A 13722-nucleotide genomic window follows, 5' to 3' on the forward strand; every position below is an offset into this window, starting at 1 on the left:
AACAATAATAAATTAAGTGTTATTAAGTGTCAAACAATAATAAACTGTTATTAAGTGTAAAACAATAATAAACTGTTATTAAGTGTAAAACAGTCATAAACTAAGCGTTATTGAGTGTAAAACAGTCATAAACTAAGCGTTATTAAGTGTAAAACAATAATAAACTGTTATTAAGTGTAAAACAGTCATAAACTAAGCGTTATTGAGTGTAAAACAGTCACAAACTAAGCGTTATTAAGTGTAAAACAGTCATAAACTAAGCGTTATTAAGTGTAAAACAATAATAAACTGTTATTAAGTGTAAAACAGTCATAAACTAAGCGTTATTAAGTGTAAAACAGTCATAAACTAAGCGTTATTAAGTGTAAAACAATAATAAACTGTTATTAAGTGTAAAACAGTCATAAACTAAGCGTTATTGAGTGTAAAACAGTCATAAACTAAGCGTTATTAAGTGTAAAACAATAATAAACTGTTATTAAGTGTAAAACAATAATAAACTGTTATTAAGTGTAAAACAATAATAAACTAAGCGTTATGAAGTGTAAAACAGTCATAAACTGTTATTGAATGTAAAACAATAATAAACTGTTATTGAGTGTAAAACAGTCATAAACTGTTATTGAGTGTAAAACAATAATAAACTGTTATTAAGTGTACACCAGCCTCTCTCTCTGCGGCCCTGCTCTGTGCTGCACTTCTCCGTGCGGCCATGCGGCGGCGCTGTTTTCACAGTTGGTGAACTACCTCTATTTGGTCAAGGACTATGTTGTAAAAAATCTTTGTAACTGTTCCTTTGCTCTGGTTCTGGGACTCTTCTGGAGACCCGCTCGGTGTTCCGGGGGACCGTGTGACCGCCTCTCCCCGAGGACTGTGTGGCCGGGCCCGGGTCGCCTGGTTCGGACAGCTGTTAGCGGTTTTCTGATCTCTGACTGGAGGTTTTACTGCCAACCAAGTTAGCTCAACAGCTAATCCTAAAAGTCACGTCACCTGTGCGGACTCGAATTAAAAGTTCGTCCGCCGGTTCGGGCCGTCGGGTGGGTCCGGAGGGCGAGCGCGTTCAAAACTTTGTCTCGAGTGTTTTTGCGCGGGGTTCGTGTTTTATCTCGCGTTCACGCAGCCATTATATTTGCGTTGAGACAGCAGCAAGTGAAGCGTAGCTGCGGGTTTTAAATGACGGTCTGACCCGCAGTCACACACGAATACGCTGTTTTTTCTGCGGGACATGCGGTAGAGAGGACACGGCGTCGTTGTTCAGTCCGCTGACTTGGCGGCTCTGGGTTTGCTGCTCGTGAGGCCTGCGGGTCAGGCTTCCACCGGGCTCGAGTAGAGCCCGACGCCGCCATCGAAAGGTCGGAGGCCGGCAGTCGGCGCTGCCACCGCCGGGCCTGCGGACCAAGGTATGGAACGGATGGAAGTGGACCAGTGCGCAGGCGCAGCTGGCGGGGCAGGAGGCGGGGCACTCCGTAGATCGAATAGCGCCCCCATGATCACCAGTGTCAGGTCAGTGGTACTGCACCCAAAGGGACAACACCGAGTCCCATTAAAGAAACATCCCTTTGTGTTTGGCTCGTTCACAGTGAGCCAATCACACGTCACTAAGTGTTACTGAAGATACTTTGTTAATTTGCCACTCCTTAATTCGGCATACTTTTCACACACCAAGCAGTACTTTGTAAATTAATTATAAAATCCAAATCCCATATGTATTTATTTTAAATTTCAGGAGGAATTTCTTTGGGGAAAATTAAAAGTGTTTCACTCTGTTTGACACATGGAAAAAAAAATCTTCACCTGAAATATTTTTTCTCAACAGATTTTTTTCTTAGACAAAACATTGTTCAGGAAATATTTTGGTGTCAGGAACATTTTCACTCGGGGAAAAAAACTTTTTCAGTCAGTTTCACACATTAACAAAACATTTCTTCCCAATTTCTTTTCCATAAACTTCAGGAGAAAAAATTTTCAGGATCATTTTTTTTAATAATTTCAGGAGAAGTTTTTCACCAATTTCGGGACAAAAATGTCTCCTGAAATAAAAACAAACAAACAAACAGCACACAATTTTTTTTTTTCGGAAATGTACAATTTTGTTCCGTTCTTTTTTGTTTTTGTCAGAGAAAAAAATCTGTTGAAAAAAAATTTCTTTTCCAGAAAAATCAGTCTTTCTGGTTCTTCTTTAACTAAACTGTTCCCTACAAAGACAATATTAAACTTAAAGCCACACGTTCATTTGAATGTGAAACTTTGTTTACTACAGAGACTGAAAACAGCTGAAAAGTTGACATGATTAATATATTTTTAACTATATTTTCTATAAATCTGTTGTTAATGTCTCTCAGTGATGGGATGACGGTCTTCAGTCCCGTGTCCTCAGCTCGATACAGACGCAGCAGTGTGTCCATCAACCCCAGCTGCCCTTCACAGGTCAGTGTGATTCACAATGAAGATTTATTTACGGTCTGTTTCAGTTTCTCATCCATTGTTTCTTTTTCTTCTTCAGCTCGTTCCTCTCTCACCTTTCTCCCTGACCGGAGACAGACACGACCAGAAGAGGCAGGTGAGGACAGAAAGAGTTCAGACTTCTTCCTCCTCCGCAACATTTCTCTTCTTCTTCGTTCGTCTCTTTTCACTGTGGGAACAAATCACTTGAAAATGAACCAGGAAGTGTTCATGAGTGAGTCCAGATGAGAGGACTTAGACTAATCTAGATGATAGATAGGGTTGACGTTTTTTCACTTGGTTTTACACATGAATTTTAATTTATTTTTATTTTTCTAGGCAGAATTCACTCTATTTTACATTAAATTTACTTTTCCTGATTTTTTGTTTGTTTGTTTGTTTTACACATGAATATTTTCATAATAATAATAATTATTATTATTTTTATTTTCCTCCTGGAAAAAAAGGAAAAAAAAACTTTTTGTCACTATGTTTTTTACATGAAAACAAAAACCCTTAGAAATTTTCCCTGAGAATATTTGTTTTCCACATGTCTTCCCAGATGGAGAAAATAATTAAGGAACTAAGAAAGATTATCCTGGAAAAACTTGTATTTCCACCAGTTCTCAAGTCATAAACTTCACTCGCCCCTCAGAGCTTCTGTAGGATTCAGACTGATCTACACGAGACTCTGAACACTAAATTCAGACCAGCTTCAGTCTAGAAGGTTTTAACATTAGTCAAATCGACTTGACACAGACTCTGTTCTGAGTGATGTTTGTTCCCTTTATTACAAAGTCTTTAATTTGACAGTGAAGACAGGAAGTAGATGATTCAACATGAAGGTTAATAACAGCTGTTTGTGTTGAATACAGGAGGAGAATATGGAGATGACGCTCAGAGGGAGTCTGCAGAGGCTCAGGTACAGAATATATACAAACACTCTTCAGCAGGTTGATGTTAAAAAAAGAAACAAAAGTCTAATTAAACCTTCATCTCTCTTCCCCAGTTCTTCCAGTTTGATCCCAGTTCCTCCAGTCAGTCAGTGGCACAGTGACCACGCATCAGTGGTGAGCATCTCCACTCTGCTTCTCTACTACCTGACTCTTATTTTGATGGATTTTGGAGGTGGTTCCTGTCAGTGAAGACACTTTTCTGTCCAGGTTCATTTCTAGAAAGCTAAGGCTCATGGGTAATGTAGTATTTAGTGCAATCCTATCCACCAATCAGAGGTTTAGACATAAAAGGCGGGAAAGAAAGATGAACCATTTTTGACTTCTTTGACTTTAGACTTTAGACTTTAGACTGAATCCTACGGAAGCCCTGAGGGACAAGTGAAGAATGATCTGAGGTGTTTTCTCTTCTGTGTTTATGACTGAGAACTGGTGGAAAAAAGTTTTCCCAGTATAATCTTTCCAAGTTCCTTCATTTTGTTTTCCATCTGAAAATGTGAAGGAAAAAAGAAAATAATTTTGTGTTTAACCTACAAATTTTTTTTCCCACTTGGTTCACAGATGTAAAAAAAAATAATTGGAAATAAATTGTCACTCGTTTTCAAACACGGGGAAAAAAATTCCAGTAAATAAAACACTTTTCCATGTGTGAACCGTGTAAATAAAAAAAAAAGTCAAAAAAATAATTCAGGAGGGAAAAAAAGAAACTTTGTTTTAAAGGAGAAATATGAAAAAAAAAACTTTTTTGCAAAAAAATACAACTTTTTTCAGTTTCACATTTTTTCCCCCCATATGTTTTCACAGATAAAAGAAATTCTGAAACTCAAAACGTTTTTTTCATCAAGTCAAGACTTATCAAGTCGTAAACACAGGAGAGAAAACAATTTAGATTAGACTTAGAAAATGGATCACCAGAAAAAAAGATTTCCTCACTTGCCCTTCAGGGCTTCCATAGAATCCAGATCAGAGGATTTAGACTGAAATCAAATCAGACTCATAAGATTAAATCCAGAATAGAGTTCAGTTTGATCTAGATCAGATTCATAAAGACACTGAGGGTTCAGACTGACTGTGTTTTCAGTGTTTCACTTTTTTCTTCTTCAGTGGTTCCAGTCACAGGACAGCGGTGTCACGCCCAACTCCTCACCAAGTCCCACCAGGAGGTTCAGGTAAGTAAGCAAACAAAAAACCCTTCTTGAGGTTGTTTTCCCCTGTTAGTGGAAGCTTTTTAACTTACCTATCTGCTTATTGTCCCACAGACCAGCCGTCAGTGCCACTGTGAGATGGCCTGCATTAACTCCCCTCAAGAGAAAAGGTAATAAAATATATAATATAAACTCATTTTCGGAAACAAGCTTTCAACACAACACTGACATACCATGTTGATATGTTTAATTGTTGGCCAGCAGTTACCATTTCACTCCCACAACAGCTGTTGAGCAACATTATCATTTATTTGGACGTGCTGTTGTCCACCTGATGGCTTTTTTATCATATTCACTCACCTTTTGTCTTCATTGTTAAACAGAAGACAATGAATAATCGTGCTCCGCCACGAGTGGGCAATGTAAAAAATGTAAATAATAGAGTAGCTGGAGCTTGTTCATCTTCCTTCCTTAGTGTCCGACTTATCATCTGATGTTTAAAGTTACGTATAACAACTCGAGGGTGATATGACCCCACTGACAGGTGACCAAATGAAACGCAGCATTACATTTAAATAAAAATATGGATTTCTCTGGTTTGAACATTGTTGGAAATATTTGGAATAATTTAAATACACAACTCAAAAACACACAACACAGGTCCAGTTGTTTTGAGACATTTGAATGCAGAAATGTTACATGTTATACTTGTTTGAGTGATGAAGAAAACACCAACACTTGATTGTAAAACTTTATTAAGCACTGCTGACTGTCCCCTCGCTGCCCTCTGAAGCCTGTTGCATGCTTCTTGCCTCTTGAAATCTGAAACATGGCGGGTAGTAGCACGGCCGGTCCGGCCGGATCACATTCTTTTCCGACTTCTTCCAAAACGCACAGTTATTATATAATTAACATATTTGTTAAAACCAGAAGAGCAAAGAAGCAAGTAGAAAACGTTTGGCTGCGTTCAGTCACAGTAAAAGCTTTTAATAATAACCGTCACGTTCAGCCTTTCCTTCATTCTTCTTGTGTGCCTGCTGTAGATTGTCCACAGCGCCACCTACAGTGCTTTCAGTGTTTCTCTATAAACATTTGTGAATCGTTTTTCTCTCAGGAGGGGTGGAGTCTGACGGACCCCCAAAGAAGCTTTTTGTTGCCGGGGTGACAGATCCCACCAACCGCAGCAACTACACAGTCAGGTGAGGATCACCTTTAATGCACTCATTGTTTTGGGTTTTTTTTACAATTGATTTGAACTTTTATCTCAGAATTCTGAGTTTTTTTCAAAAAGTCAAAATCAGAAATATGAATTCAGACTTTTTTCCAGTGAATTCTGGGAAACAATTTAGAATCTTACAAAAAAAATTCTGAGATTTTTTTTTTTGACTTTTTTGTCAGTGTTGTGATTTTTGTTCAGAATTCTGATTTTGACTTTTATTTAAATTCTGAGAAAAAAATCCGAATTCTGAATGAAGACTTTGAGAAGTCAGAATTCAGATTTCTGACTTAAATCTCAGATTTCTTTGAAAAAAAAGTCAGAATTCTGAATTTTGACTTTTTTCCTCAGTATTTTGATTCTTTTTTTTTTTTTTCAGAATTCAGAGAAAAAAAGTCAGAACACTATTTTATTTTACAGTGGCCTCAATCCTCGTCCATAGATATAAATATCAAAATATAAATGTAAAATGCTGACTAAATCGTATTTATCTTGCCCGTTGTTTCTCCCCTCCTCCCCCTCAGTGTCTCTCAGTCGGTGGCAGACTCTCCCCCTGCAGGTGGCGTCAGTCCTCAGTCCAGCCCTCTCTCCCTCTCTCCTCCCCCCGCCTTCACCCCCTTCACCTCCCACCAGCACCCCGGACACTAAAACCCACCTCCGCCCTGCTCCTCACCCAGAAGCATGACCCTGTCACTGTGGGTGCAGACCGACCACCAGCAGCTCCAGAGACATTAAAAAAAAACCTGGAGGAACATCGACCCCCCATCGGACCTCGTTTCTGTTCCAATCACCTGCCAGCATCACTGTAAGTCCCGCCTCCTCCTGCGAGCACATTGGATGGACAGAAGAATCCCAGGAAAGAAATGATGATTTCAAGGCTGCGACATCAGAACCTGAAATTCTTCTGCCTGGTTTCTTGGTTTCCTGTTTTCCATCATGTTTCGATCCCTGGAGTTTATTTATTTTTTTGCAGCGAGTTTCTGAGCCCGCTGTTTCTATTGGCTGGTTGGATATTTAACCAACTGAACTTTTTAACAGTTCCATCACTCTTCAGTTAATCCCTCAGAGATCTTACCATGTTGGACTGTGCTCGGGCAGAAGCACTAATATTTGCTGTGTCACATTCTTGGCCCCCTTCGGAAGTTTTATGTTCATCTGATGACTGAACCCTGATCCTTCCCCAAAAATGAAATGGTTTACAGAGGATTCATCATCAGCATCATCGCGAGATCACAAAGAAGTTTTGTGAAACCGAGGACATGAGGCTGGAATAAAACACCTGTGGGCATAAACAAAAAAGTGTTTTACTGTGGGTAGCTCCTCCAGAATCTCAACATGTCCTGCAGACCCGAACCTCAAACAAGATAAGTGGCCGATTCAGATTCATTCAAGAGAGGAGTAAAACGCAATTGTTATGTAAGTTGTACAGATAAAAGCATAAAGCACACAAACATGTGCAGCCTGAAGACAGTCTCGTTCCTTGGCTGCATTTCTCTGAGAACATGGAATGGGTTCTGTCAAACTGGTTCTGCAGATGTCGAAGGAGTCTGAGCCCAAAATGGGATAAAGCTCATTTTGCTGCTTCTTGGATGGACAGCATCTCGGGGCTGCTCATTGGAGGACGCAGCTCCGGTCCAATCAGTCGTTGCTGTTAATGAAGTTCCAGATCTTGATCTCTGATTAAGGTTCTGAAGAAGTTCTAGTAAGGTCTTGAGTTGTAATCAAGACGACAAAATGTTCCCAGACTGTTGATCAGAATCTCTGAAGGAGTCGAGGCATTTCAGGAACATTTGGTTCCACCTTCAGCGATCCAGACGACACTCAAGTAATTTTTGACTGACTGATCTCTCCGTCACCAGATTTATTTAAATCCAGTCTTGAAGTCGAGTGTTGGATCTGTAGAGAAGCATCTGGACTCTGCCAGCACTTCAAACAGTGAACCAGGGCTACGCACTTCTTGTGCCTCATATCATTTCTATTAAACTTAACAGAATATATATTTAGAATCTGCTGAAGATGAATTTTTCATCTTTAGTCGACAAAGCAAATTATTCTTTGTCCAAACTCTAAAACCATATGAAGGGGTTAAAGCTTTTTGTAAGGCCAAAACTGGTAGTTGAGTATTTTTTGTCAGTGTTTTTGAGCCCAAACCAGCGAAACCTGACAAACATAAGTTCAGCCACTGAACAAAAGTTTCAGTCATTGAAGCAGAAGATTTTTGTGTTTTAACGAAAGGTTTTAGTCGTCTGTCACGACTGAGTGACTGAAGCCTTCAGGTTTCACCAAAAGAAACTTGACAGTCAGCAGGTTGTTAAACCGATGGTTTCACTGTTGGAGGTTTTTGAGAGACTGGTTTTACAAACTGGCTCCCAGTCAGCAGCAGAGTGTTTGTTAATAGTGTATCTATATGTGAATATTGACAGTCTGAGCAGCTGATAAGTGCTCAGTTTTCTTCAGGCTGCAGTGTTTGATTGTACATATTGAATCTGCAGGAAGCGACCGCACTCTTTCCTCCTAAAGGTGCATTTATACTTCAACTTTTTAATTTCCCAGTTAATTTTCTTTCTGACCGACTTCATTCTTCTCTACTTGAATCAGCCTCATTGTTGTTAGTGAAGGTCGTCTGATTGGTTAAAGACAGTTTGATCGTCAAAGAAATCCCCAGAAAACAGTCCTCCTGCTTTATTGCCTGTTTTTCACACAGCCAGTCAGTAGTCACCCTTATTTCCTCTTTTCATCCTGACATATCTGTTATACGTGTTTTGAAAAAGGTTTTGAGACAGTAAGTTAGTCCATCAAACCTTCTACAGTTTGTTTTACCTGAGTTAAAACATTCGATTTTTTTAAGACCTCGGTTTTTGTGTCCTGGATTCTTTATCTTTTTTGCACTTAAAATAAATGCCATTAACTTAAAATAAAATTTAAATAATAAATAGAAATCATCAAATAAAGTCGATGATAATCCAGGGCTGGGCAATAATTAAAAAAAAAAATTCATTCATTCACAAGAAACTGGTGAGAAACAGCACAGTAGAGTGTCCCTAAAGATCGAAGTCATCCAAGATAAGGTCGTCAAAAGTACGGAAGACTGTAGCAGCCAAAGGTGCTAAAAAGATCTATAATCAGATTATATTGGAAGAGGATTATGGCAACTCGGAAAAAATAAGGTTCCAACTTTTTTTCCCCCTCAGAATTAAAGTCAAAGAAAAAAAGTCAGAATTTTGAGGAATAATTGTGAATAAGAACTTTTTTGTTTTTATTTTTTATTTTACAGTGGCCCTAATCCTCTTCTGTAGGTTTTTAACCCAGTCCTGCACAGATATTCACATTATTACAGATGTATTCAGGGACTTTTCCTGTCGTGTCCCATCAGAATTTAAATTCCAGTTACCGTGACAACCTTAATCCCTTGCACAGACATCATTTTAATAAACAATTCACAATGTGGATTTATGACAATTATATTAACGTGCGATTTTCTATCTTTTATCTTTGTCTGGATTTATTGTAAAGAATCAACACGACTGCACAAAACCGACTTCAGTGAGTCGGGATGCTCGCGGCCGTCTCGTCAGAGGTCAGAGGTGGTGTTGGTATGAGGGTCAGAAATGAGCTGCAGTTCTGCTTCCAACTTTTGCACTTGCACAGTATTGTACAGTTTTGTATTCTCACTCATCATTGTGCCTAAACATGTCGTCATATTCAGGTTCAGGTTGTTTCTCATCACGTGTCGATTTTGACATCAGATCTGACAGTTTGGTTCCCACATCGACAGGATTCTTTTTTTTTTTTTTTTTGACGACCTGGTCTTTTCAATTCACCTGACCTGCCACCTGTGAGATGTTTGTACATAGAGTCTTTATAAGCTGTTTTTATATAAGTGTCTTTACGCTCCCCCCCCAAAAAAAATCTATGAATGGGCGAGTGTTGGTCGTTGCTCACTCAGCTGCTCCAACACCGCCGAGTTCATAACAATGTTTCCAAACCTTTTAGTGACAGAGTTGTCGTATGTTGCGTTGTCATGACTTTGCACAGTTCTAGTTAGACCATTTAAATCTTTCTTCTGTTACATGATCAGTAACATATCTTCATGAAAGAAATGCTGTTAAGTTTTGCTGCTTTTTCTGTTTTTCCTGCTTTATTTCTTGACTTGTTACTGTCTCTGTGAGTCTATCCTGTTTCCATAAAATAATCCAAAATAATTACAGATTTCAATTTTATGGATAAATACAAAGAAATAAGAAATTAAATTATAAACCTGACCAGATGTTTTGCTAAATGTTTTGGACACAACTTGATTGTTTTCACGTGTTTTTGTACAGTAATACACTGTAAACATCCAGTTACAGGTTAAAGGTTTAACCCCAACCGGCAAAACATCTATAAAGACATTCAACACCACGTTTTTTCAAGACATCTTAGATCTTTTTAAAAAATCTGAGAACAAAATCTGTCTCTGAATGAAGAATAATCAAGAGTTTGAACTGGTGAGAAGCAGGATAGACTTTTCTCAGAGGTGACAACACGCTGCCAAACTCCTCCAGCTGTACAGACACAAACTGTAGCTTTAAGACAATTTCTGTTTGTCGTTTTTTAACTTTGCACACTCGCCTCCCACACAGCTGGTCAGAATGAAGAGAGAAGCCGTTTTTATGTAGCTGGATCTAAATGTGACGAGGACTCAGTTTGCACTCTGGTGCTCGTTTGGATTTCTGCTTCAAAGAAGTTTTAAAGCCAAAAATTCCTCATCAAAATGCAAAAGTTTAGTAAGAAAGCTCTTACAGATGAGACAAACAGTATTCATTCATGTGTTTTTGTCTCACTCTTCTCAACCTGATGTCCTTACTGGATTTCCTTCTCTTGGTTTTCTTTCCTTTAAATGTTTAAAGTGTCTCGAGGCTCAAATCATTTTAAGTCCAATTATTTGTTAACGTACATTTCCAGTGTGATTTTCCTTGTGTACCCGCTCACTCTCAGCCATGTGTTCCATTTTACTTTAAAAAATGTGAACAGTAAGCATTTAAAATTAAAGTGTTTGGATGTTGCTGTGCTCTGATTAGTCCGGGGAAAACTATGTAAAACTTGTTACATAGAGGTAAAGTTAATCAGGTGTTACTGATCATTTCTGAATATCAGAAACATTTTAACACATCAGCCTGGGTTTTACAGGCAAAAACAATTTAGGGAGTATTTTAAAATAATTATTAGTTGCAGCTCTAAAAAAGATAAAATTGGACGATATATGAAATATATATCTGTATCCATCAGGCTCTTGTAACAACAGGTTTAAAAAATATGAAAATCCTGCAATCACACTGGAATTGTATGTTATTTAATTGACTTTGGCCCTCGTGACGCTTTCTTTACCCTCAAAATATCATTTTCAGGAATCAGCGCCCCGTTTTATTTTTAGCTACCTTACAAACGTGGATGTAAGATTTTACACGTTCAAGTTTTCTGTTCCGGTCGTTCTTTGTTATAAACTTTACCTTTTCTCCACGTGATGACGTGACAGAAGTGTGAGCATGTAGCGAGTAACCAGTCAACGTTTCTCAGTATTAAAGCGACATTTCACTCTGGCAAAATACGATGATTTCTCAGCACGAATACGCAAACACCGAAACTGACCCTCACGATCTAAACTCAAAGACAGTTTGTGGCTGTTATCAGCTTTCAACCGCAGTTGAAAGTTCACTTAGTCGTCATGGAGTCGTGATCTAACAGGTGGATGTAGAAAGGGGACGATGCTGATCCTCCATCCTGAAGTTTAGATTATTTTTACAAACTATTTATTTCCAAGGTCAAAAAATAAACTTGCACCCTTAAAAACATTTGATTTGTTGTTCTATCCCAATCTGAAAGAAGTGATCTCATAACCTGCATGTGAAAATTTGCTCTTTTGCAAAAGTAACGGTTCAATTCGACATTTGAAAAAAAAAGAAAACATGATCAAAATGTTTAAAATGAGAGAACTGTGTTTTTGTGTTTGACATTTTTCCCAAACATGGAAAACGATTGTTACTATGAAATCTTGAATGTTAAATGTTTGTAGATTATGATTAAAAAAAAATTCAAATACAGAATTTAATATCAGAATGAATTCTGAGTTTAAAAACAGTCGAAAACTCAAATATTTTCTCTTTCCCGTGGCCCTAATCGCCTTCCGCATTTGGTTTCTGTGATTTGAAACACAATTGTAAAATTTAGATTGTAATGCCTCTAAGAAGTCCTCCAAAAAAGTTTTTAAAAAAAGTTCTAGCTGATTCCCCGTTTCCAGTCTTTATGCTAAGCAGCTGTGAGATTGGTATCTGTCATCTCATTTAAGAAAGCAAATAAAGAATTTTCCCAGAACATCAAACTTTTTATGTTTTTAAGTTTTGCGTAGGCTTCACTTCTGTCAGGCTGTGAAAGTTTGAATATTTAAGCACTTTATACGTTTTGTGACGCAAAAAACAAAAAGGTTTTTATGCGTTTCCCTAAAAAGCAGAAAAGACATCATGTGACATTAAAACTCTGTTATTGAACTAAATTCGGTCCTTTGCCCTCAGCCGGATGTTCTTCTGTTAAGAAAACAGTTAAAGTGCTGGAAAATGTCGACGATGTGTCAGAGTGAGATTCGACTTTAAAAAAGGGCTGCTAGAGTTTTAGTGGAGATGATAAAAGGGAACTAAAAGCACATCTATAAAAACATTCACACAAGTATTTTCAAACTGTAAATAGTTTTTCTCTCTTTTCTTTTGGACAAATTCTCTTCATAAAAAAATGAGATGATGTATTTTTATGCAACTGTAAAATAAAAGTCTATATTCAAGTGTTCATTCCCTCCTGATGATCTCATGGCTGTAAAAATGACGCAGAATGACTTTTTAGTTTTTAGTGGAGACAATTCATCTACAAACTATAAATATATATTATATTGTATATGAAAACTACCAATAAAACAAAGTCTGTATCATATCAGAACGTCTGTTTTTTTTCTTCTGATCAGAAAAATCAATTAGTTTTGTTACGAATGGCTCTTATTCTTGTGGTTTTGTATAATTTTCTTTATTTGTTTTTATTTATTATTTTGTCTTTCATTTTTTTTCTTGAGCAGTTTTCAAGTTGCCAGGATAATCAAAGTTCCTTGTTTTTTTTGTTTTTTTTTACATCTTTGAAAATATATGAAAACAAAAATGTTTATCAGGAAGAATAAAAATGTGTGAATCTGAAAAAGAAATTGAGGGGAAAAAAATTAATTTTAGTAAAAAGTTTGAGAAAAATTATTTTATATATATATTATATAATATTTTAGTCAGAATTTTTAGGAAAAACGTCAGAATTTTATTCAGGTTCTAACTTTTCAGCCTTGGAATTTTGAGGGGGAAAAAAGTCAAACTTTTTGTCAGAATTTTTAGGGAAAAGGTAAAAAAAAAAAATGGGAAAAAAGTCAGAAATTAGGTGAAAAAAAGTCAAAATTTTAGTCAGACTTCTAGGGGAAAAAATCTAAATTCAAAGGAAAAAAGTCCAATAGTCAGTTTCTAACTAATTTCCCCCTCAGGATTTTGACTTTTACCTCAGAAAGAGAAAAAAAGTCTGATTTTTGAGGAAAAAAGTCTGATTTTAGAGAAGAAAAAAAGTCAAAATTTTAGGGGAAAAAAGTCAGAATCATCGTTAGAATTTTTAGGAAAAAAGTCAAATTTTTTGTCAGAATTTTGAGGGGAAAAAAGTCAAAATTCAAAGGACAAAAGTCAAATAGTCAGGTTCTAACTATTTTCCCCCTCAGAATTCTGACTTTTATCTAAGAAAGAGAAAAAAAAGTTAGATTTTTGAGAAAAAAATGTCATCAGAATTTTTATGGGAAAAAAGTCAGAATTTTTTTCAGAATTTTGAGAGAAAAAAGTCAATTTTTTGTCAGAAATTTTATGGGGGAAAAAAAAAATTCTTTCAGAATTTTTATGGAAAAAAGTCAGAATTTTTGTCAGAA

The 13722-nt window shown here is 37.0% G+C and overlaps 1 protein-coding gene across 1 annotated transcript; it reads left to right on the forward strand.

Annotated features, from left to right (window-relative positions):
* The first annotated feature begins 772 nt into the window (after positions 1-772).
* On the forward strand, positions 773-12713 carry LOC141007071 (P2R1A-PPP2R2A-interacting phosphatase regulator 1). The gene is made up of 9 exons (XM_073479395.1): positions 773-1503; positions 2343-2427; positions 2504-2560; positions 3318-3364; positions 3452-3512; positions 4500-4564; positions 4655-4710; positions 5655-5739; positions 6281-12713. The coding sequence occupies exons 1-9, from the start codon at positions 1403-1405 to the stop codon at positions 6402-6404; spliced, it is 681 nt and encodes a 226-aa protein (XP_073335496.1). The 5' UTR covers positions 773-1402; the 3' UTR covers positions 6405-12713.
* Positions 12714-13722: the final 1009 nt, after the last annotated feature.

Source organism: Pagrus major, chromosome 13, assembly GCF_040436345.1.
Source record: "Pagrus major chromosome 13, Pma_NU_1.0".
NCBI classification, from domain to species: domain Eukaryota; kingdom Metazoa; phylum Chordata; class Actinopteri; order Spariformes; family Sparidae; genus Pagrus; species Pagrus major.

Excerpts from the sequence above, each read along its gene's own strand:
- LOC141007071 (XM_073479395.1), top strand. The coding sequence starts at position 1,403 with ATGGAACGGATGGAAGTGGACCAGTGCGCAGGCGCAGCTGGCGGGGCA. Across the intron at positions 1,504-2,342 it reads CCCATGATCACCAGTGTCAG|TGATGGGATGACGGTCTTCA; the intron begins GTCAGTGGTACT and ends AATGTCTCTCAG. Across the intron at positions 2,428-2,503 it reads ACCCCAGCTGCCCTTCACAG|CTCGTTCCTCTCTCACCTTT; the intron begins GTCAGTGTGATT and ends TTTCTTCTTCAG.